The sequence below is a fragment of the Equus przewalskii genome, chromosome 14 (genome assembly GCF_037783145.1).
Source record: "Equus przewalskii isolate Varuska chromosome 14, EquPr2, whole genome shotgun sequence".
Classification (NCBI taxonomy): Eukaryota; Metazoa; Chordata; class Mammalia; order Perissodactyla; family Equidae; genus Equus; species Equus przewalskii.
In genome coordinates, this window is record NC_091844.1 from 71359722 (window position 1) to 71382389 (window position 22668).

General features: G+C 33.3%; 1 protein-coding gene across 6 annotated transcripts in view; it reads left to right on the top strand.

Annotated features, from left to right (window-relative positions):
• Nucleotides 1-22668, top strand: part of ATAD2B (ATPase family AAA domain containing 2B) — a 156408-nt gene that overhangs the window by 16602 nt on the left and 117138 nt on the right. For all 6 annotated transcript variants that reach the window (XR_011526666.1, XR_011526665.1, XM_070574333.1 and 3 more), the window contains exons 2-8: nucleotides 3953-4104; nucleotides 9306-9355; nucleotides 9713-9866; nucleotides 11234-11336; nucleotides 12233-12341; nucleotides 14666-14782; nucleotides 17652-17727. Coding sequence is in view for 4 of the 6 variants with exons in the window: in XM_070574333.1 (XP_070430434.1) it covers nucleotides 3953-4104; nucleotides 9306-9355; nucleotides 9713-9866; nucleotides 11234-11336; nucleotides 12233-12341; nucleotides 14666-14782; nucleotides 17652-17727 (761 nt within the window). In the remaining 2 variants the exon portion in view is untranslated. The remainder of the gene's footprint in view (nucleotides 1-3952; nucleotides 4105-9305; nucleotides 9356-9712; nucleotides 9867-11233; nucleotides 11337-12232; nucleotides 12342-14665; nucleotides 14783-17651; nucleotides 17728-22668) is intronic.

A 22668-nucleotide genomic window follows, 5' to 3' on the forward strand; every position in this document is an offset into this window, starting at 1 on the left:
TATGGTGCCGCAGTTAGGGTGATGTGCCTGTATTATACTTAAACTGTATTATATGCCAGAGATCCTCAAACTTGTGTGTACTAAGAATCGTTTGGAGGCCCTCATTAAAAATATCCCACCTCCAGAGATTCTAATTTAGCAAGTTGTGTTTCTTTAATGAGAAATCCAGGTGATTTTTGATTCAGTAAGTATGTGGACAATACTTTGAGAGACACTTCTGAATGGAACTGAAACAGCCAGTAGGATATGAGAGAATGACCAATAAATAAACATACCAACTAATTTGAATTGATATTCGGAGTTATAATAACTCAGATTATTTAAAAAATGACTAGGCTTCAATATTTGACTGTTTTGTCTTTAATTCTGTAAGTGTGTAGTACTTATTCCCAGAATATGTTTGTGAAACTTCAGTACCTACAGATGCTCCATGAAAAAAGCCTGATTAACTAAGTTTGTGAAATGTTATATACTATCTTCCATGCTTCGAGATTTACACTGCGTGTTAATATATTAAAGACTCTTACAAGTCCTACAGCAAAAAACCTTGGACCTCATTGTTTCTCAGATTTATTTGACCATGAGCCTTCTTTTGTTTCCCCTAATAATTCCTATTAATAATTTATTGAACAAACTTGGGGACATTTAGCTTTTTTTTTTTTTTGCGTGGTATTATGTGGAATTGAAATAGGGTATTTTTTGTAATTAAAGATCTTAAAATCTTGCTGGAATCTCAAGATTTGCACATGACTCTTTAAAGATGGTAAATACATAATGCTAAGTTGAGTATAATCAAGCACCAAAATGTTGAGTAGAGTTGCAGCTGGTAGAGAGATAAGGCGAATTTAGGTTAGATTCTTCAGATGCACGTTCACAGGAGGGATGGGTCTTCAAGGGTGAGTGGCGGGATTTGAGTAGGAGGAGTAGTGCTGGCCTGGACTGTCTAAATTGGTAAAGTGGTTTACAGGTATCAGTTTCTGTATTCACAAATATACCTTAGCTTAGAACATATGGCATTGCTTCTTCAGTGACTGCTTGTTGAATCTGTTGTATAATAATGTGTTTCAAACCCTAATGTACACAAGAATCACTTGGGGATCTTGTCAGCATGGTTTCTGATTGGACAAGTCTGGCGTGGAGCACATTTGGAGTGACAAACGAGAGAGTAATCACATCTTGGATGAGTAGGTGCGTTAGATGACCCTTAAGGCATACTATAACCTTGGTATTTTGTAAGTATCCTAGGGTGGAGTGTCTGAGGTGGTAGAAAGAGAACTGTATTAGGAATGGAATGCCCTAAAGTCCAGTTTTTTTTGCTATATTTCTGTCAGTCATTTGTTAGCTATGTGACCTTGGGCTAGTTAGTTAACTTATCTCTGAGCTTCAGTATTTACTCTGTTAAAGGGTAGGTTGGAGAAGGCAAGGGCCTGGGGAGGTAAAATAATACAATTTTAAGAAGCACTCATTTGTTGAGTACAGTAAGCATGTTTATTGATAAAGTACTATTACATGATTGAATTACATCTTAAGTGGCTTTTCCTCCTTTGCTGAGGATGGTTTGGAAGTAGCTAACCAGTTTTTCTTGGGAACTTAAACTAGTATGTGGTGGTGTATGTTATACACTAACATGTTTATTATTCCCACTTATAGACACTCTGATGTTTGAATTTCTAATTGTTTTTGCCTTTGTGTCTTTTAGTGCAAGTCTGGTCTTGTGACTTGAAAACTAGCTCATGATAAATTGTATTCTAGCACAAAATTAGAAATTAGTCTTTTTGTGAAAAAATTTTTAGTAAGTGAATGTCAGTTCTATAGGTTATGCTTGTATACATTTAAACATATATTGCAAGTATTTCTTATGTTTGTTTGCTAGTGACTACATTTTTTTTTTATTGAGGTTATGATAGTTTACATCCTTGAGAAATTTCAGTTGTACATTGTTGTTTGTCAGTCATATGATAGGTGTGCTAGTGACTACATTTTGACTGTTTCTATAATGTAGTTGTCTTGCTTTGGGAAAATATATAGAAATGTGCATTTATGAATTGGACAGTTTTTATATATTTTTCTTAAAAGAAATTTGTAGCATAAAAGGAAACAAAACTCATATTTATATGGTGGCATATTGAAAATGATCATATATACCTTTGAAATACTGATCTATAATGTCAAGTGATAAAGTATTAGCACATGAATTAAATCTTCTTTAAAGAAAAGTTTAATCTCCCCCAACACCCCAGTATCTCAGGAATTGAGTGGTGAAGAGGAGAGCTGCTTTGCAGAGACTGTGACCTTGCTGTAGTTTGAGGACATTCAGTGGGGGGAGAATGATGGAAGTGTGACGGATGGAGGTCTCTGGTTGAGAGATTGGTTAAGTTAAACAGATTAACTGAAAGAGCAAATAAATAAATATATTGAAGGTGTGGAAGCCAGGTTTCTCTCTGAGAAGGGCTTACAAACATAAAGGGGGAAATTCTAGAAAGAAACTTAAGGTATGGAATTAGAATTAGAATCATTGGTGTACACACATTTGACTTTTATTATTCACAGATAAATAGATATAGATGTGTATGTTTATATATTCATGTATTTCCCAGCTCTCTCTGCTGAGAGGACTCAATAGCAGTGAAACCCCAGTACCAGTAAGCACCCTTAGTGTCCAGATCTTGGTTTCTAAATACTATCCTTGACTAAAAGGAACCAGAGCTCCTTGGAGAAATCACTAATTCTAGGGTCAGAGAGGGAAAGTACAAGATGAGCCTAGAGATTTCTTTTGTGCCAGGAGGTAAGGAGCTACTCAAAATGATAGGGACATGACAGAAGATTACAGGAACCGCTTTGAAAGGACTGCTGATGGCCAAATCTTGTCTAATTTGAGCAAGAAAGTAAATAGAATAATGGATTATAACCCATAGAATAAAATAAGGATCCACTAGTCCATACTGATATAAATAAGTGAGTAAATGAATTGGGTTGGTGGGGAGGGAAAGCTCTTTAAAGTAGAATGGCAACTAAAAAATGTAGAGGGAATGAGGGGATTAGATAATCACCATCATAATGGTATTGGATAAAGGCCAGAGTAGTAAATGAATGCTACAACTGGTGGGTGGAGGTTTGATGAGGAACGGGGTATTGGTTGAATTATGAGAATAATTTCACGTAAAATCTAATCAAATACCAAGGGAAAAATAGTGATTTTACAGTGGAGAAACCTGGCAGACACCAGTTTGACCAAGTGATCAATATTATACCTAATAATGGATAGGTTATAGTAGATACAATATCATTTCTGTACATTCTTTCCAAGAATGTATGGCCTGAATCTGGTTATGAGGAACATCAGGTAGACCTAGATTGAGGGTCATCCTTGAAAATGAAAGACCTGTACTCTTTCTTTACAGTCGAGGGCATCAAAGATAGGGAAAGACTAAATAACTTTCACATTGAAGCAGACAGAGGAGATCTGATAACTAAATACAGTATGTCTTACTGGATAGGATCTTGAACCAGAAAGGAAAGGGAGACATCGTTGGGACGTTTGATAAAATTTGACTGCATCTGTGGATTGGCTCTGTGTTACTTCAGTGTTGATTTCCTGATTGGGAGAGTTATATGATGCTAATTAGCAAAGTGCCCTTGTTTTGGGAGGTACACACTGGAGTATTTAGGAGAGAAATGAAGAATCGTGTCATAAAAAGATAGGTACACACACCTTTTCTGTAGGCTTGAAACTATTTTAAAATAAAAACAGGAAACAAAATATACCTTTCTAATTATAAATTTAATCTTTCTCTCTTTTTTGTGTACAAATTATTGCATTTTGCTACACTTGTAGAGTGATTCATTCAGTAAATATTTATTTGTTGAATAAATACTGTACTTTATCCAAGAATTGAAGAATTCTATGTGTTGCAATAGGAGTAATAAATATATTTTTAACTTTATCTTTCAGAAAGCTGAAGTTGATGGTAGTCTAAGTGATAGCCAAGTGTCTCCTCCAGCCAAACGCACTTTGAAACAACCTGATTCTGTTTGCAAAGACAAATCAAAATCACGAAGTACTGGTCAGCGAGAGGAATGGAACATATCAACTGGACAGGCCAGGTGAGAAGTGGTGGCTCATTGATTATTTTTTCATGAATTATTTGATGTGATTCAGGGCTGATACTAATGCTAATTTTCTTAAATTGTAAAGCCACTAGTCTAGAAATACTTATAAATTGTATTAAACTTATTTTGTACTTTTTGTATGTAATTTTATTGCCTCTAAATATGTCATAAAATATATTTGTTTTATAAAAATATATAGTATGTAATAGAAACTATTATTACTAAAACAATAAGGGTTTTGATAGGTAGGTCCTGAATATGCATTCATGTTTATAGTCCTGAAAATTTAAATAAAAACAGATGATTAGAACTATATTTTTTATTTGAAAATAAGATAAAAATCTCCCATTTCTAAAATTATTAAATGTTCCACTTGAATTGATATACTAAAATATAATAAAATCTAAATTAATTTTTAAAGAAATCTTTTCATCTGTCTGCTTGTTTTCAGCTTAAATTTGCTTTGTGTTGAGTTCAATATGTATCAGGAAAACTTAATTTTACTCACTTACTAAAGTAAGTGGTAATAATTTAATGTAGAGAGGGTAGGCGCACACAGAGAAAAGATTTAAACTTTGATCTCAGAGTCTTTAGTTTCTTTTTTCTCCAGAGTCTTTGATGTAGAAATGCTAATGATGTGCCGACTGCAAACAAAAGTAAAAGGGAAATCCTTTGGTTTCTTTCCTCCTTGAAGTATTTAAAAATATTTTGATTCTATATCAAAATGGATACTCTTGCTCTTTAATGAAAAAATCTTTGGGGTTATAGACTTTGACAGGCAGTGTACATTTACTAGTCCCTAAAGAGTCTGTACCTATTTCAGTATGTTCCAGAAAAGGTACCACTTTATTTTAAATTATTTCTTTTGCGTTGTTTGGGCACTGAGTAGAAAAATTTGTGAATCATAGTCTGTTCACTTTTTTTTTTTTCCTTTCCCGTGCTCATTCATCTGTGAGATGAAGCAGATACAGATCACTGTAAAGACATTACTTAAAATGAACACTGCCCTTTAATTACACTTCTAGACTTGATCTACCTGTTATAATCTGTATCCTGTATTTATTAAATGAGTGAGTTACACTTCTTTTTCTAGATGAATGTTTCTAAAAAATATTCTTTTAGTGTTAAAGTTTGACCTTTAACTGTAAGATAATTGTAACAGTTTAATTCAAGTATAAGTGTATAATGCACTAGATTTCCCACATCTTATCCACTCATAAGGCCTTTATGGAAATTGGTCTTGATCATGTTCTTCATATAAAAAGGGCTCAAAAGATTTTGGTGGGAGAGAGAGAGTTTTCCTTCCATTTGGGTACCTTAGAGTGTCATGCTCCTTTTAAAAAAATACTAAGTACATTTGGGATTAAAAGCTTAAGAAATAATGAGCACTAACAAAATTTATTGTTTCTCTTTTGGCAGAAGAATAATGTTTAGCAGTTAACACAATTTAAAAATTTTTTTTAGTTAAACTTTCATCTAGGAGTGTGATACACTGTTAGAATCTTTTAGTGTTTTAGATGACCTGAAAAGAAAATGCTGTTTGACTTATTAGATTCAACAGAATTGAATTTTAAGGAAAACTTCTGTTAAAAATATTTTAGATTTTGAGATATTATAAATACAAAATTCAGGATTTATTTGAGGGCTTATGTTTGTCTTTATGTTGTGAACCTGAGAATCCTGATTTATTTTTCTTTATTTTGGTAATCTAAGGTAATTATGAGCATCTAAGGTAAAATTAATAAAGTTTCTTCACTAAAATAATTTTGTTACAGATTACAAATATAGTTCATTTAGAGGGAAATTGAATATAGATAAGAATTACTAATTCTTTACTAATATTGTTAGCTATGAAAAATAATGAATCCTAAAGGACTTTGTCACCACCACTAAATTCTTTAAAGAAATTACTGTTGATTGGTGAAGTAACTTTTCTTTTAGAGATAGATAATTGGATAAAAATAGAGGTAAGAGTGGAACTGGAACTGCGAAGTCTTCATAAATGATTTGAGATAGATTATGAGTTTTCTTTTGGGGAGAAATCTGGGCTTATATATTTGAAGGGTCAAGTTTATCAGCATATACAATGATGATAATGTTTTGTAAAATGAGGAACTTTTTTTGCCCAAAAATCTTTACTATGTATTTTTCTTTATCTTATATGTAGAAATTCACAAATATACATGCTAACCTAGATAGATGTTGTAGCTTACAAATATTTTGAGTACGGAATCCCATTTTATTGACTTTTATCACCTGGCATTTATTTAGCTATTAGACGTTTATTTAACTTGGAGGCTATGTGTGTATGTGTGCATGCGTGCGTGCGTGTGTGTTGGAGGAGGCAACCTGGAGAATGTGGCATGCATTTGAATAATAGAAAGGCATACTCTAAGATACAGACAAAATTAAATCTTTGCTAAGACTAACTGTACATGTAAATGTAACCTGTGACAATTTTGTTTTGTGGTCAGATGATGAGGGAAAAGTGAGGTTAGGCAGAATTGTAGCCACCTATGTTAGACTGCTTAGGCACATGAGAGTTGAAAGGTGGTAGTGGTTATGGTCTTTCCAAACTGAGACTTTTGCTGAATTGAGGTTTCAAACCCTCATAAATCATTAAATGCCTTGGATTTATATGGGAAAGGGAGAATAAGTAATGATTTTTAAGTCTGGTATTGCATTGGTAGTTTACTCTAGGTAATTAAAGGTATGCAAAATGCTAATGTAATAATCATCTAATGTAAAGTGATACAGTCTCCATTTAAAAACATTTAGGAAACAGAGATATAGGGAAATATCCACCACCCACTCCACTTTTTAAAAATAAACAAGGGCGGGGCTGACTCCTTGGCCGAGGTGGTTAAGAGTGGTTAAGTTCCAGAGCTCTGCTTCCATTGCCCAGGGTTTTGCCGGTTCGAATCCTTGGCAGGGACTTACCATCGCTCATCAAGCCATGCTGAGGCAGGGTCCCACATGCCACAACTAGAAGGACCCACAACGAAAATATACAATTATGTACTGTGGGGGGCTTATGGGGCAAAGGAAAAAATGAAAAATTAAAAAACAAGGGAGACTTCATAATCATAAAGGATTTAATGGAAGATTCATTTAAGCAGTGAACCCACCTGGTTACATTTGAACTGATTAACTTTTGGGAACATTGATTCGAGACTTTTTTTTTCTTTTTTTGAGGAAGATTAGCCCTGAGCTAACCACTGCCAATCCTCCTCTTTTTGCTGAGGAAGACTGGCCCTGAGCTAACATCCCTGCCCATCTTCCTCTACTTTATGTGTGGGACACCTACCATAGCATGGCTTGCCAAGCGGTGCCATGTCTACACCCAGGATCCGAACCGGCAAACCCTGGGCCGCCGAGAAGCTGAACATCAAACTTAACCACTGCCCCACTGGGCCAGCCCCAATTCAAGAGACTTTTAAGCCACATATATTATTGTATAGGCAGGCCAACCCTTAAAAATCCCAGTATTCTCTCTATATACCCAAGTCGTTCATATTCTGTCTCCTTTTTTTCTTTCTCCTTTTTATAAAGAGAAATGATAATGATAAAGTGATAACAGTAATCTATGATTGTAAGATAGTTGCATTGATTGAAGACCCCCCCAGCCTAAAACAGATCTTTCATTAACAACAAAATGAAAGCCAAGTAATCATTATCTTCTTCAGATGGACAAAAAGCTTATTGTGCTTTTTTTCTAATGATATTGCTGTTTGGAAAAGTTTTAAATTTCTTTCGTAGAATGATTTTAGGATTAGCATCTTATTCTTTTCAATAATTTAAGTATGAAAAGTTTCAAACTTTTGGTTTTGTGTACAGCTAAAATTCATTTGGAGCCAAGACTTGTGAATAAACTGATCGAACTAAGTTAATGTTATGTTGGGTCCAAAGCCAAAGTATGGCTATGAAGTAAAAAAATTGTTTTTTTCTGTGGTTTATATGGGTTTTGAGAGTGCTTCTAGAGAATTTCACATGTCTGATCTTCTAAGAAATGACCTGTTAATACATCGGTTTTGTTACTTTGAGGTCAAACTCATAGTCAGGAGAATTGTGTGCTTTGTATAGAAAGGTGCTAAAAATGAAATACTTTCCAAGAGGTAGTGTATTAGAACAAGATAGTTTTGTTGTTTTCTAGGGGAAAGGAGGACTGGAGTTTTTTGTTTTTGTGTTTTTGACAGTCTGAAGACATAATAATTTGAATTTTTTGTTCATATTCTTAATTATCCTAGCTGTGACCTTTATTAGACAGAGGCATTTATAATTAATGTTTATAACGTTTAACATTTATAATTTAACATGAAGAGTGCTGGAGTTACCAAAAACGTTAGACTATTTTAGTTAAAAATATTTTAGTTAACAAATTTGTGCAAACCACATGGGTAGTGGAAGAAAAGACAATCGTGTGTATTTACTATTTTCTGAATGTTCTTCCCCTTGTTTTTTTTATCTTTAGCAAAAATAGTAATTATTGGGTGTTTCAAAAATACCTTAGTAAGTTTGTGTTGACAGCTCTTTTGTTATGTAACAATTTAGTTTTTGTTTTTGAACTTTGTAATTTTACTAAGGCACACTCTGACATTTTTCGTCTTCACGTTTTGATAACTATCTTCCTAGTGACTTAACATTTCTCTTCCTCCACCTCAAAGGAAGAATTGTACAATGACTATTTTGAGAATTTAGTTAAGTTTTCATTTGTCAGTTTAGAATGTGTAGTAAAACATTTTGAAGAAATTATTAAATGGTACTTTTTTCTTAAATTTCTTAAAGTTCTTAAATTTACTGTTTAAATAAATTTGTCATTGTTTGAGTTATATTTTATCAACTAAAACCAATAGTAAATGTCTGTGACCATTGCTACTTACGGCATCAGTTAACTTCATGGTACATGTAAAACTTAAGCCTTTTCGTTGAATTTTAATTTATAGAGTTGAAGAGTAAATTCAGTTTATAATCTGCTATGAAAGCTTTTCTTGAAGTAACGAAGTGACTCTTAGCTAGTATATTTTATTAGTTAGTACATTACCAAGCTTAGAGTAAAAAATGTTGTTTTTACTCTTAAAAAAGTAATATCATATTATTGATGATTTAAGGATTAAAATGATTCCACCAGTATTGCATTTCTTGCTTCTTTAAATGAATGTTGATGTGTTTGCATATTAAATATAATTGTGTTCTAGGTTAACTTCTCAGCCTGGTGCTACATTACCAAACGGACATAGTAGCTTATGTGAGTATTCTGTTATGAAACTGGTTAGTATTAAAATTCTTATAATGTTGTTAGAGTAAGCGTTAAAGTGGGATAAAATAGAGAGTTTTACTGGTATGCTCAGCATACAATTGGAAGTGACTGGATTTCAGTCATAGTAAATACATATGTAATTGTTAAACGTTGAGAAATCAGTGCAACTGGAATAATTTAAATTATTATGACAGATTGTAGTTACAGAAAATTTTAGATTTTTGGATATTAATGTCATTTAAGACGTTATATTAAACTTTTTGTAGTCTTTTAAAAGTAATTTTTTGATTTTTTTCTCCTTCTTATACTTTGTACTTTGAAATGGAAATCTCTTTCTTGTTGTAGCCCTTCGAAGCCATCCCCTTCGAGGGGAAAAGAAGGGAGATGGGGACCTTTCTTGTATAAATGGTGACATGGAAGTCAGAAAAAGTTGTCGTTCCAGGAAAAACAGATTTGAAAGCGTGAACCAGAGTTTGTTATTTGATCAACTAGTAAATAGGTATGAATGCTTATGCAATAAGCAGTTTCATTTAATTATTTGATTTTTACACCAGCTATGTTTTAAAATAACTTAAGCACTGACTTAGCAATAAGTACAATTATTGTAAAACTTAATTCTAATTAACAGTGGTTAGCAATGATTGTGTTTCTGGTCAGTTTACCAGATTTAATACAGTTTATGTAATAGTTAAATTTTTCTCATCCTTTTTAAGCTCTTGTGCATAGTTGGATAATATAAAAAGTAATTTTATTCTATCTTCACTACTATAGTCCTTTACTATTTACTCGTTTAACATTTGTGTTTTTGACAATTTTTAAATAACATTAAGTTCCATGATTGATATATGTAGTAAGTATAGTTTTGCTTAGTCCAGATTTTGAATGGAAGGTCTTTTGAGACTGGGTATGTGGGATGTAGCTAGTGAGTGAGACTAGGTGACTGCTCAGCATCTACATGCAGTGAAACTTCATTCTTCTCAGATAATAAACCGTCTTACTTAATCCTTGCAATGACTTGGAGAAGGGAGGTCACTATAATCCCTATTCGACAGGAGGTGAAATTATATTCTATAGTGGTAATGTCAAATTTGAGTATTAGTTATTATTTGTTAAGTACTTAGATCAGTATCAGAACATATGGTAAGTGCTAGGTAAGTGTGTTTAAAGGATAAAATGTGCTGGGGGCCGGCCCCATGGATGATTGGTTAAGTTCTCGTCCTCTGCTTCCACGGCCCAGGGTCTTGCTGGTTCGGATCCTGGGAGCAGACATGGCATTGCTCATCAGGCCACGCTGAGGAGGCATCCCACATGCCACAACTAGAAGGACCCACAACTAGGACATACAACTATGTACTGGGGGGATTTGGGGAGAAAAAGCAGAAAGAAAAATTTAAAAAATTTAAAAAACAAAATGTGCTAATGTCAGCATGTGTTTTGTGAATGTCATGTTCTCTAATTTCTAAAAATATCTCTTCAGTTAACCTTATATTGGCTTTAAACTTTTCACAGATCTTTTATCCTATATAACACCATCTTCAAATAAAAAGAATTAGTTGCTTTTTTTTCAGTGCCTTGTATCTGGTAGTCAGTTATTTGTAGTGGCATCATGGATTTAAAAATTTGGAGCCTTATAAACAAGCCTTCTGCTTTGTAGAATATATTAAGGTAGAACATATCCTGGTTCGATCTTCTTTTTGGGCATCATCTTCTGATGGATGCTAGTTCAGAAAGAGATATTTAATTGGGGTGTTATATATACCTATCAGAGATGATTTAATTATGCATTGATGAAGAGCTCTTTTACATGTATGTCACAGTGTATGGTCCCACAATTGTCTAAACCCTAGTTTTATTGTATGATTGTAGTACTGCTGAAGCTGTGTTACAAGAAATGGACAACATTAACATCAGACGGAATCGTCGATCAGGAGAAGTAGAACGACTTCGAATGTGGACAGATACAGAATTTGTGAGTGTATTAACTTTAACAACCTTTGTGAGTATTTTTTATTTTTATTGAGGAATTCAAAGGGAGAGTGAGCAGCATTTGGATTTTCTGGATCCTCCTTCTTCATTTCTAATTTAGTTTGGAATTTTATTGCTTGCTTTCTTCTTTTATCCATACTCTACTTGCCACAACCTTCCCCAAAAGACCCTCTACACTTTTGCCAGAAGAGTCTTCCTGTTTTATTTATTTGTTTTTTTGGGCAACTCCACTGGGACTTGACAGAGAGTCTTCTTAAAGTACAGCTTTGATGCTGTCACTTTTCTGATCTGAACCTTTAATGGTTTTTCATTTTGTACTGAATTAATTAAAAACGCTTTGACCGTCATAATCTGGTTTCAACTTTATCTTCTCACACATTGTTGCCCAAATATAAACAAATCCTTGTTCCCGTATAGACTTCTGGTTAGGGGCTAACAGAATCCTACCTGTTTCAAGGTTCATTTCAAATGCTGCTTTCCTTCCCCTGCCCACTTTTAGCAAGAGGAGGGTCATCTCTTTGTATTCTAGAGTGCTGTGTACCTTTCTTTATGGCATTTGTTTCACTTTCTTTTATAGTCATCTGTGATTTATCTTATTCCGTCCTACTAGGCTGTAATTTGATCGAGGGAAAAAGTATGTCTATGGCATTGTAGTTTTAAATTTCAAATATTTTATAAATTTTATAAATTTTATAAATTTTATTTTTCCTCTTCTTCTTTACATTTATTGAATTCAGGAAACTCCATTTTCACAAATCTGTGCCTTGCCCATAGGTACTCAGTAAATTTTATTGAGTGGGCATATCCCATCAGGTTAACAATATTTGTAGCCGGGACTAAATTCTATGTTAATATTTGACAGATTTTTCTCTTTAAAAGGAAAACATGGATATGTATTCAAGAGTGAAAAGGCGAAGAAAGTCATTAAGAAGAAATAGTTACGGGATACAGAATCACCATGAAGTCTCTACTGAGGGTGAAGAAGAAGGTTTGTAAAGCACCTTATGAAATAAACAGTAGAAAGTTCAGATGGGAGGGAAGGAAAAGATATACAAGTAATAGTTATCTATATTGATTTTTGGCTTTACAGGTCTATATTGTATATATTGGTCTGTATTTGTATATATTGATTTTTGTCTTTAGAGGTCTATATTGTATAATTTGGAATAATTTTTATTTGATCGGTTTTCTGAGTTTTCATTTCCTTCATTTGGAAAAATGCCTTTATTGTACACTAGACATTATTATTCAGTGTGTCTTATTAGTCCTATCGTTAGTCCTTAGGCGACCTAATCTGATGTGGCATTTTACCATGGGCTGCCTTGCTTGTTAGGTGAGGCCTCTTTTGTATTTAGGTATCTTCTAACCAAAAGCCTCTATCCATAGTCTCCTTATCTATGGCCTCTAAATCTCTGATTATTTGGGTCACGAATCTAGTCATGGACTGAGGAGCAAATAGTGACGTTTAGAGAAGGAGGGAGTGCTAATACTAGTGAAAGGAGGTGTAGTATTCTTTTCTGAGGCCTGTCTGTGTTCTGAACTGAAGAAGCCCCTGTGAGTTTGTAGGGTTGGAGCTGGGAACTCGATGAAAGCACATTTCCCCCAAGCATTATAAATTGTTGACCAGTACATCTGGAGGATGTAATTCTGTAGGCGTTCATCTTCTTTATTAAAGTGGATTTTCAGAAGATTTGGTGCTTTGTAAATACAGGGTAGTTATCTTTTACCAGGAAATCTTACTAGTTCGCACCATTTATATAGCTTAGATGGAGAAGAATGGGTTTATTTCCCAAATTCTGTAATTAATACATTATTAGCAAGTTTTGAAGAGCCAGTATTTCTAATGAAGGTACTTTATTGAGCAAATATTATTGTTGTTACAGCTAGAACCTCTATGTTGCTTCCTTTGGAGAAAATCAGTATAGGTGAGACAGATTTATGATGTGATTTTTGCCTTTTCATTAACTGAACACCTTTGTAGAGTTTCCAAAGTAGATTTGCCATGTATAAAATTTCTTTCCGTAATAATATGTTATTGTGCAGGTGTTTTTCAAAAAGTAACTTTTTTGAAGGTTTGAAGCAACTTATTTGGGTACAAGTAATTTATATTATTATGTAGATAAGTAATATTGTATTTCTTGATTTTCTCTATAACCTAGTAATAAAGATTTTTAAAAACTCAGCATAAGCTTTCAGATGTCACTAGTAAAATGTAAAGTCTTTTGCGTTTTTAGTTTCCTATTTCAGCATTACTGGTAGTTTAAAATTTTTTTTCTACGTCTTAATATGATTGTGTTATATTGACAATTCTTGTGGTTAAAAAGTTAATCATAAAGTATAATTTGGGGCCAGCCTGGTGGTGCAGCAGCTAAGTTCGCATGTTCTGCTTCAGTGGCCTGGGGTTCATCGGTTCGGATGCCAAGTGCAGCCATGGCACCGCTTGGCAAGCCATGCTGTTGTAGGCATCCCACATATAAAGTAGAGGAAGATGGGCATGGATGTTAGCTCAGGGCCAGTCTTCCTCAGCAAAGGCAAAAAAAAGTATATTGCGTTTGGGGACCATAAGCTGATAAATTTTCATCAGAGTTTTATGTTAAGCTGTGAATAGATGTCACATCATAGCTATAGCCAAACCACTTTTTAAAAATAAACTTTTAGGATTTATGTACATTATAATTTATTTTTTAAGTGTGTAACTGGGTGAATTATTGTAAAGTGATCACTTATGTCAAGAAATTGTTATCAACACCCCAGAAATTTGCTTCATGCTCCCTCCTAATTCCTACCTGCATTTTCTTACCAAAACTTAACTAATTCGTGCTTACCTGTTGTCAAGAAGCCGAACAAATATTGTACTGCCAACAAAAATTACTCTTGCTGTAACATTAGCAATTATCTTGTAAGATATTTTTTTGAACTACCAAATGGTATTTGAATAACTAACCTTATTCAGTGGTTAATTGGGCGTTGAATTAATTTTGCTATAGTAAAGTTTTGAATCATCTTCTATTATTGCTTTGTATGACCAAAGAGATCGAAAAGATCATAAGTAAATCAAGAGATCAAATATGGTCATATTGATTTATTTAGCAGAGAGCTATATTGATTATTTGTAGAAAAGGCATTTGCTTTTACATCTACCCAGGTTGATTTTTAATTATATTACTTACGCCGTATTATAAAATGTTGACACTTTTAAATGTCACCTGTGCAGAAAGAATAAAAGATAAAATGTAAATATTCACTTCCAGAGTGGACCAGTTCTTGTGGATTAAAACAGTGCCTTTTTTTCTTTTGTCTGGGGGAAACTAGAATCTCAAGAGGAAGATGGAGATATAGAAGTTGAAGAGGCAGAAGGAGAAGAAAATGATAGACCATATAATTTGAGACAAAGAAAAACAGTGGATCGATACCAGGCACCTCCAATAGGTAGGAGACTCTAAATAACTTTCCTTTTTGTAGTTGACTAGCTTATTCTGCTCCACCCTTTTAAAAAATTAATGTTGCTGAATTTAAAAGAATGAAATCTCTTGTAGGTTCCATACATCTTTTCCTATATATGCTTCTATTCACATACACAACTGAAAAAAAGTTGAAGTACGTAGTTCCAATATAGGATTACATAGAACATGTACATTTTATTTAAAGAACTGTAATAATAAATATTGCTCATACTTTTGTATTACTTTATATTTTATTGATCACTTTGATTTACAGCAGTTCTTTAGGGTAGGTATCTCTATGTTCCGAGTGGTAAAGTAATTTAGCCAAAGTCACAAAAGTGGTCCAAGGCTGCGGCTTGGCCAATAACCTAGGTTTTTTTTCTTTTTGAGAAGGAAAAAGTTTATCTTAATGCTGTTAAATCTAATGTCAAGTAATCAGCTCCACAAGTACTGTTTTACTGACTTTTTTCCAGCACTTGGGAAATCTCATCACTATTGAACTCCTCCAGTTTTTTTTGAGAGATGATTCACATATCATGAAATTCACTATTTTGCTGATTTTTAATTTGTACACTTTATTGGTTTTTAGTATATTCCCAAGAGTGTGCAGCTATCACCACTGTCTAATTCCAGAACATTTTGTTACTTCTCTACTCCCATCCACCCAACCCAGGACAACCACTGATGTACTTTGTGTCTCTGTAGACCTGCCTATATGTTACCTTTTGGGTCTAGCTTCCTTCACTTAGCATAGTGTTTTCAGGAAAGAACCTAGGTCTTATTACTCCAACTCTGATGCTCTAAGACAATGATTGATTCTCTGGAAGGGGTGTATCAGAGTTCTCTCACTAGAAGCTTGCCCAAGTCTGCAGACATTCTTCTACTCTAATTAGGAGTCACTGTCACAGATAGCCCTGTTAAAAATGGGAGAGGTCTGTTCATAAAAAAGATTGTGAACCATTTTTCCAGATACTTTTTTTTTGAGAAAAGCTTTATTGAGGTATAATTGAAATATAGTCCATTGCCATTGCACATATTTAACATGTACAATTTGGCAAGTTTGAAATACCTTAAGTATACAGTCGGCCCTCTGTATCCGCAGATTCTGCTTCTTGGGATTCAACCAGTTGCAGATTGAAAGGTCTATGATGGTTGCATCTGTACTAAACATGTACAGACTTTTTTTTCTCGTCATTATTCTCTGATCAATACAATAACTATTTACATAGCATTTACATTGTATTAGGTATTATAAATAGAGATGATTTAAAGTATATAGGAGGATGTATGTAGGTTATATGCAAATACTAAACCATTTTATATAAGGAACTTGAGCATCCGTGGATTTTTGTATCCACGGGGGTCCTGGAACCAATCCCCTGCAGATGCCAAGGGATGACTGTGTGCGTGTGAAGCCGTCACCACAATCAGGATAATGAACATGTTCATCAACCTCCCAAATTTCACCCTGACTGTTTGTAATCCACTCCTAACCTTCTTGTGCTTTCCCCCTCCCAATCCTCAGGCAGCGACTGATCTGATCTTCTGTCATTGTGGATTAGTTTACATTTTCTTGAATTTTATATACAGTGTATACTTTTTTTGTCTGACTTCTTTCACTCAGCATAATTATTCTGACTCATCCATGATGTTGAATATAATAATAGTATCTTCCTTTTTATTGCTGAGTGGCATTCCATTGTTTGAATGTATCACTATTTGTTTAGCCATTCATTATTTGATGGACATTTGGATTGCTGACATTTCTAGTGTTTGGATATTATAAATAAAGTTGTTATGAATGTTCATATTCAAATCTTTGGACATATGTTTTCATTTTTCTTATAAACATTTAGAAGTAGAATGGCTGGGTTTTATGATTAGGTGTATGTTTAACTTTCTAGAAATTGCCAAACTGTTTTCTGAAGTGATTGTAGCACTTACTTTCTCACTACGAGTGTGTGAGGGTTGCGTTTGCTGCCTTTGCTTGGCAACACTTGCTCAGTTTTTAAAATTAATTTTATTATGTATCTGTTATGGTTTTGATTTATGTTTCCCTAATGACTAATGATGTTGAGCATCTTTTTATGTGCTGATTTGCTAACGTTGTCTCTGGTAAAGTGTCTGTTCACATTTCTTGCCCAATTTTTCAGTTGAATTGTTTGTGTTCTTCTTATTCAGTTTTGAGAGTTCCTCGTGTTATTTAGGTATCAGTCCATCAGATATATGATTTGCAAATATTTTATCAGTCTATAGCTTGTTTTTGTTTTTTTATTCTCTTAATGTCTTTTAAAGAGCGAATTTGCAATTTATTTTTTAGATTGGTACCTAACAACTGTTGCAAATCCTTTTTTTTTTTTTGCTTTTTCTCCCTAAATCCCCGCAGTGCGTAGTTGTATATTTTAGTTGTAGGTCCTTCTAGGTGTGGCATGTGGGATGCCACCTCCACATGGCCTGATGAGCAGTACCATGTCCGTGCCCAGGATCCAAACCAGCTAAACCCTGGGCCACCGAAGTGGAGCATGTGAACTTAACCACTTGGCCACAGGGCCAGCCCCAGAATTTGTAATTTTAATGAACTCCAATTTATCAATTTTTTTTATGCATTATGCTTTTGATGTTGTATCTGAGAAGTCTTTAGCCAAAAGTCGCAAAGAGTTAAAATCTTTTTAGAATGTTTATTTGCAAATTATAGTATTATCACAGTTTTAATTTTTGTTGTGCTCCTTCTAGACAGCATTCGGAACTTGAAGACTTATGACTAGCTTCTTATTCAGGAAGTTAACAGAAGTCTGTTCCTTTAATGCATCAGTTTATCAATTTCTAATTAGTTATTCTTTTTTTTTTTCTTTAAGTACCAGCTCATCAAAAAAAGAGGGAAAACACACTGTTTGATATTCACAGATCTCCAGCAAGAAGAAGCCATATCAGGTATGTTTTCTTGGTTTTTGAAAGGAGGAAATATTTACAGCTGTCATTTAGATATATTCTTTAAGTAATACATAGGGATTACATTATAATCAGAATGTAGGCATTGATCGTGTTAATGATAATGCCAATGAGGGACTAAGTAGCATCTTTCTTTCTTTAATTAGTGACTAATAATTATTATCCTGCTTCAGTTTGCCCGGAATAGTTATTGTTTTAAAAATTTTGTTCCCTAAAGCTACTCAGCTCTCTGGTCTATTAGTAGAGTTGAATCTAAGCAACTCATATTGCTTTCATTTGAAGCATTAGTTCAATTAGTCTTTGCTACTTTTTTTCCCCTTTTGCCCTCTCTTTTACATGTAGGTATAAAGGAGATTTTTTGTTTTTGAAACTTTATCTCATCTGTTATGTTTTCTGAAGAAGTAATAGTTTCCCAATGGCTCAAAAATAAAAAGTAAAAAATGAACATAAAGAGCTTTCTTCTAACCTCCGTAACTCTCACTTTCCCATAGTAACGTCCTTATTTGTGTATTCTGAGAGAACATGTTCATATGTGTATGTATATATGTGCAAATACGTATGTCGATTGTTACCCTTTCTTTTTACATAAAATGTGCTGTGCACATTGTCCTCCACCTTGGTTTTTCACTTTATTAATTTTAACTGTTTTTTCGTTTTATTATAGAGAAATTTCACACTTATGTTTATAGTTGCATAATATTATATTCATAGATAAACTATAATTTTCAAGCTAGTGTTTTATTGAGAGGTTGTTTTCAGTCTTTTGCTATTGCAAAATACCATATAATGAATACTCTTGCATAGTCATCATTTTACATGTGTACAAGTATATCTGTAGGATAAATTCACAGAATTGGAATCTCTGAGTTAAAGAGAATATAAGTTTGTAATTTTGATACTTTCAGTAGTTTTGAGTCAGTTTGCAACCCACCCAGCAATGTATGAGAGTGCCTTTCCTCATATTTCTTCCAACAAAATGTTATTCTCAAACTTTTGAATTTTTGCCAGTCTAAGAGTTGAAAATGAGATCTTGGTTTATTTTAATTTCTGTATTTTTTATGAGAGTATTTTTTTCATATGTTTAAAAGCCAAAGAAAAACTTTTTTCTGAAATGTTTGTTCATAAAACTTGCCTATTTTTCTAATAGGATGTTGCTCTTTTATTTATTTTTAGTAGTTCTTTATATAATAGATTAGTCCTTTGTCATAAATTGTGGTATTTTTCCTAGTTCATAGTTTGTCTTTTAACTTTGCTTTTGCTCTTATTTACCAGGAAGTTTTTGTTTTTTAGTAGTCAAATTTATCAGTCTGTTCTTTTAAGGCTTTTAGATTTTGAATCATAGTTAGAAAAGCCTTCTCAAAGCCAAAATTTTAAAGGAGTTCACCTTTGTTTATTTCTTTGGTTTCATTTTTTACTCTTAAATTTTGGTCCATTATAATTTTATCCTGGTGTACGATTTGTTGTACGGATCCAAATCTTTTTCCCAGATAGAAAATGAGTTGTCTCACCCTCATTTATTGAATGAGTCTATGATTTCTCCATTGATTCCAGTTGCCACCTTTATCGTATATCAAATTATACATTTTGGTTTTCTTCTGGATGTTTGTTCCATTCATCTATTGAGTACTATTTTAAGTCATTGAGGCTTTTTAATATATTGTAATATTTGTGGTCCCCTTAAATTTTCCTTTGAATATCATTTTCCATTATTTAAGGTCTTTTTATTTTTAATGTTCTTCAGTTGTGTTTTAAAGTTCTTTCTGTGATTCTTGCACATTTATTGTTAATTTTTTTCTTGAGTAGCTTACCTTTGCTGTTGCTTTTGTAAATGATGCCCCCATCCTTTTTTTTCTCCTCCTTCATTCTTTTGTTATATTTTCTCTCAGGTAGTTGTTTGTAATATGTGAGCAGTTAATTTCTGTATATTAATTTTGTACCTGACTTTATTGGGAATGCCCCTAGCATGTTCCCATTAAGGTGATGCTTAAGAAAGATAATGTTTTATCATGTTAAAGATTTGCGTATTTTTTTGTCATTGAATTTTCTAAAAAACCCAAGAATTGTGATTGAATGTTTTCAAGTAAATTGTCAAGGTTAGTGGAGATGCTTCCTCTTAGATCTATTAATAGGAATAATTTATTATATTAATTGGTTTCCTAATGTTGGTTCTTTTAGATGAGATTGTCTTTTTTCTGATTTTGTAATTAATCTCTATATTTTTTGCATTGTGATTAGAGAGTGTTGTTTGCAATGTTCTACTTATTGAGCTTTTCCTTTTGGTTGAATATACAGTCTATTTTCATGAATGTTTTATAGGCATTTGAAAAGAATGAAGTAATCTCTATTTTTAGGATACAGGTTGAAATCGATTCAGTATGTTATTCTATCTTTTTAGGTTGCCTATATCATTACACTTTTGTTCATTTCTGTGTTCTTACTTTTTTGTTCACTTTTGATAGGGATAGAAAAGGTGAATTAAAGTCTCCCTAGTACTAGGATGTCTATATCCATTTCTCCTTTTGTCTGCTATAAATTTTGCTTTATGGATGTTGTTGCTGTGTTGTGTTGTCCATAGCTACTTATAATTGATAACTTTATTATGAATCGTGCCTTTTTGCCTTTGAAAATATTCTTCTTTGTCTCATTTATTTCTTTTTTACTTGAGTTCCACCTACTCTGATGTTAAATTTTAACCCATATTTTCATTTGGTTTACATTTACTTGTATACTTTTGCTCCTTCTTTTATTTCCCATCTCTCTGAATCACATTGTTTTAAGTATGTCTGTTGTATTCAGCATAAAGCCATGTTCTGATTTGAGATTCAGTCCAAACATCTTATTTTTATAATTATCTTAATTTGCATTTGGTGATGTGACTGATACGTTTGTTTTTAGTTCTATTATTTTATCTTACCTTTTCTCCTGTTTTTATAGTCTTAAGAAGTATATCACTCTGTGGTCTTTCCCCTTTCCCCAACATTTTACCGTGAAAATGCTCAAGAATCTAGAAGAATTGGAAGAATTTTACAGTGAATACTGGAAAACCCACCACATAGATTCCACAGTTTCGTTATACTGTACTTTCTTTATCAAATATCTGTCTAGCCATATGTCAGTCCATCTTATTTTTTAGGTACGTTTCTAAGTAAATTGTAGACATTAGTAGACTTCTTTCTTAAGTTCTTCAGCACATATATCGTTAACTGAAAGTTCAGTATTTGTTTAGGTTTTTAACTTTTGAGGTAAAATTTACATGCAGAGAAATACACAAATCTTAAGTGTACTTTTGGTATTTTTTTAAAAGTGAACTTTTTATTTAAGATTACTTTTCTGGAAAAAAAATAAAGATTAGTTTTAAATTCACAGAAATATTGTGAAGCTAGTACAGAGAGTTTTCATATAGCCTGTACCCAGTCTCCCCTATCATTAACATCTAACATTAATATGGTTCTTTCGTTATAATTAATGAACTAATCTAGATGCATAATTGTGTACTGAAGTCCATACTTTATTCAGATTTCCTTAGTTTTTACCTGATGTCCTTTTTCTGTTTCAGGAGTCTGTCCAGAATATGACATTACATTTAGTAGTCATGTCACGTTAGGCTCCTCTTGTATTTTTTTAGTCAGCTTCATCGAGGCATAGTTTATATAAAGTAAAACGTATCCATTTAAAGTGTTGGGTTAGGTACGTTTTGACAGATGTATGCTGTGCGGATATCACTGCCGCAGTCAAGGTGTAGAGCATTTCCATTACCCTCAAAAATTTCATTTTTGCCCCTTTTCATTCTGTTCCTCAAAGCCCTTGGCCCTAAGCAACCACTGTTCTTTTTGTTACTGTAGGTTAGTTTGCGTTTTTTAGAATTTTATATAAAGGGAATCATGCAATATGGTGCTCTTCTATTTCTTCTTCTTTCACTCAGTGTAGTGGTTTTTGAGATTCATCTATGTTATGTGTAGCAGTAGATTGTTCCTTTTTATTGGTATTCTGTTGTGTGGATGTACCAAATTTGTCACCTGTTGATGGAAATTTGAGTTGTTTCCTGCTTTTGACTATTGTGAATAAAGCAGCTGTGAGCATTCCTGTATAAATCTTTGTATGGATATATATTTTAATTCTCTTGGGTAAATACCTATGAGTGGATGTGTAGATCTTTTGGTGGGTGATATTTAACTTTTTAAGAAACTACCAAGCAGTGTTCAAATTGTTGTAACCATTTCGCATTTTCACTAGCACTGTGTTTGGGTTCCGTTTGCTTCATGTCCTTGTCAGCACTTGGAGTGGTCAGCCTTTTTAATTTTAGCCAGTCTGATGAATATATAGTAATGTTTCCTTGTAGTTTTGCTTTGCTTGTGCCTGATGTCTTTAATCATTAGTTTTATTTGCTTATTGGCCGTTCTTAATATCTCCTTTGTAAAGTTTCTGTTTAAATATTTTTGCTCATCTTAAGATCAAATTGTTTGCCTTCTTATTATTGAATTTCAAGAGTTTTTTGTATGTTCTAGATACAAATCTCTTGTTTGATATATGTGTTGCAAGTGTTTCTTCCATCCTATGACTTGCCATTTGTTCTCATAACGTCTTTTGAAGAGCAAATGTTTAAAATTTCTTTTAAACGAACTTTTTATTTTGGAATAATTTTAGCTTTGCAGAAAAGTTGCAAAGATAGTATAGAGAGTTCCCTTATACCTCTCACCCAGTTTCCTCTGTTGTTAACATATTATTGTGGTACGTTTGTTAAAACCAAGAACTGGCATTGGTACCTTGCCACTTACCAACCACCAAAGTTTATTTGGGTTTTACCAATTTTTCCATTAATGTTCTTTTTCTGCTGCAGAATCCAATTCAGGGTATCACATTGCATTTAGTTGTAATGCCTCCCCAGTCTCCTCTGGCCTGTGACAGTTTCTCAGTCTTCGTTGT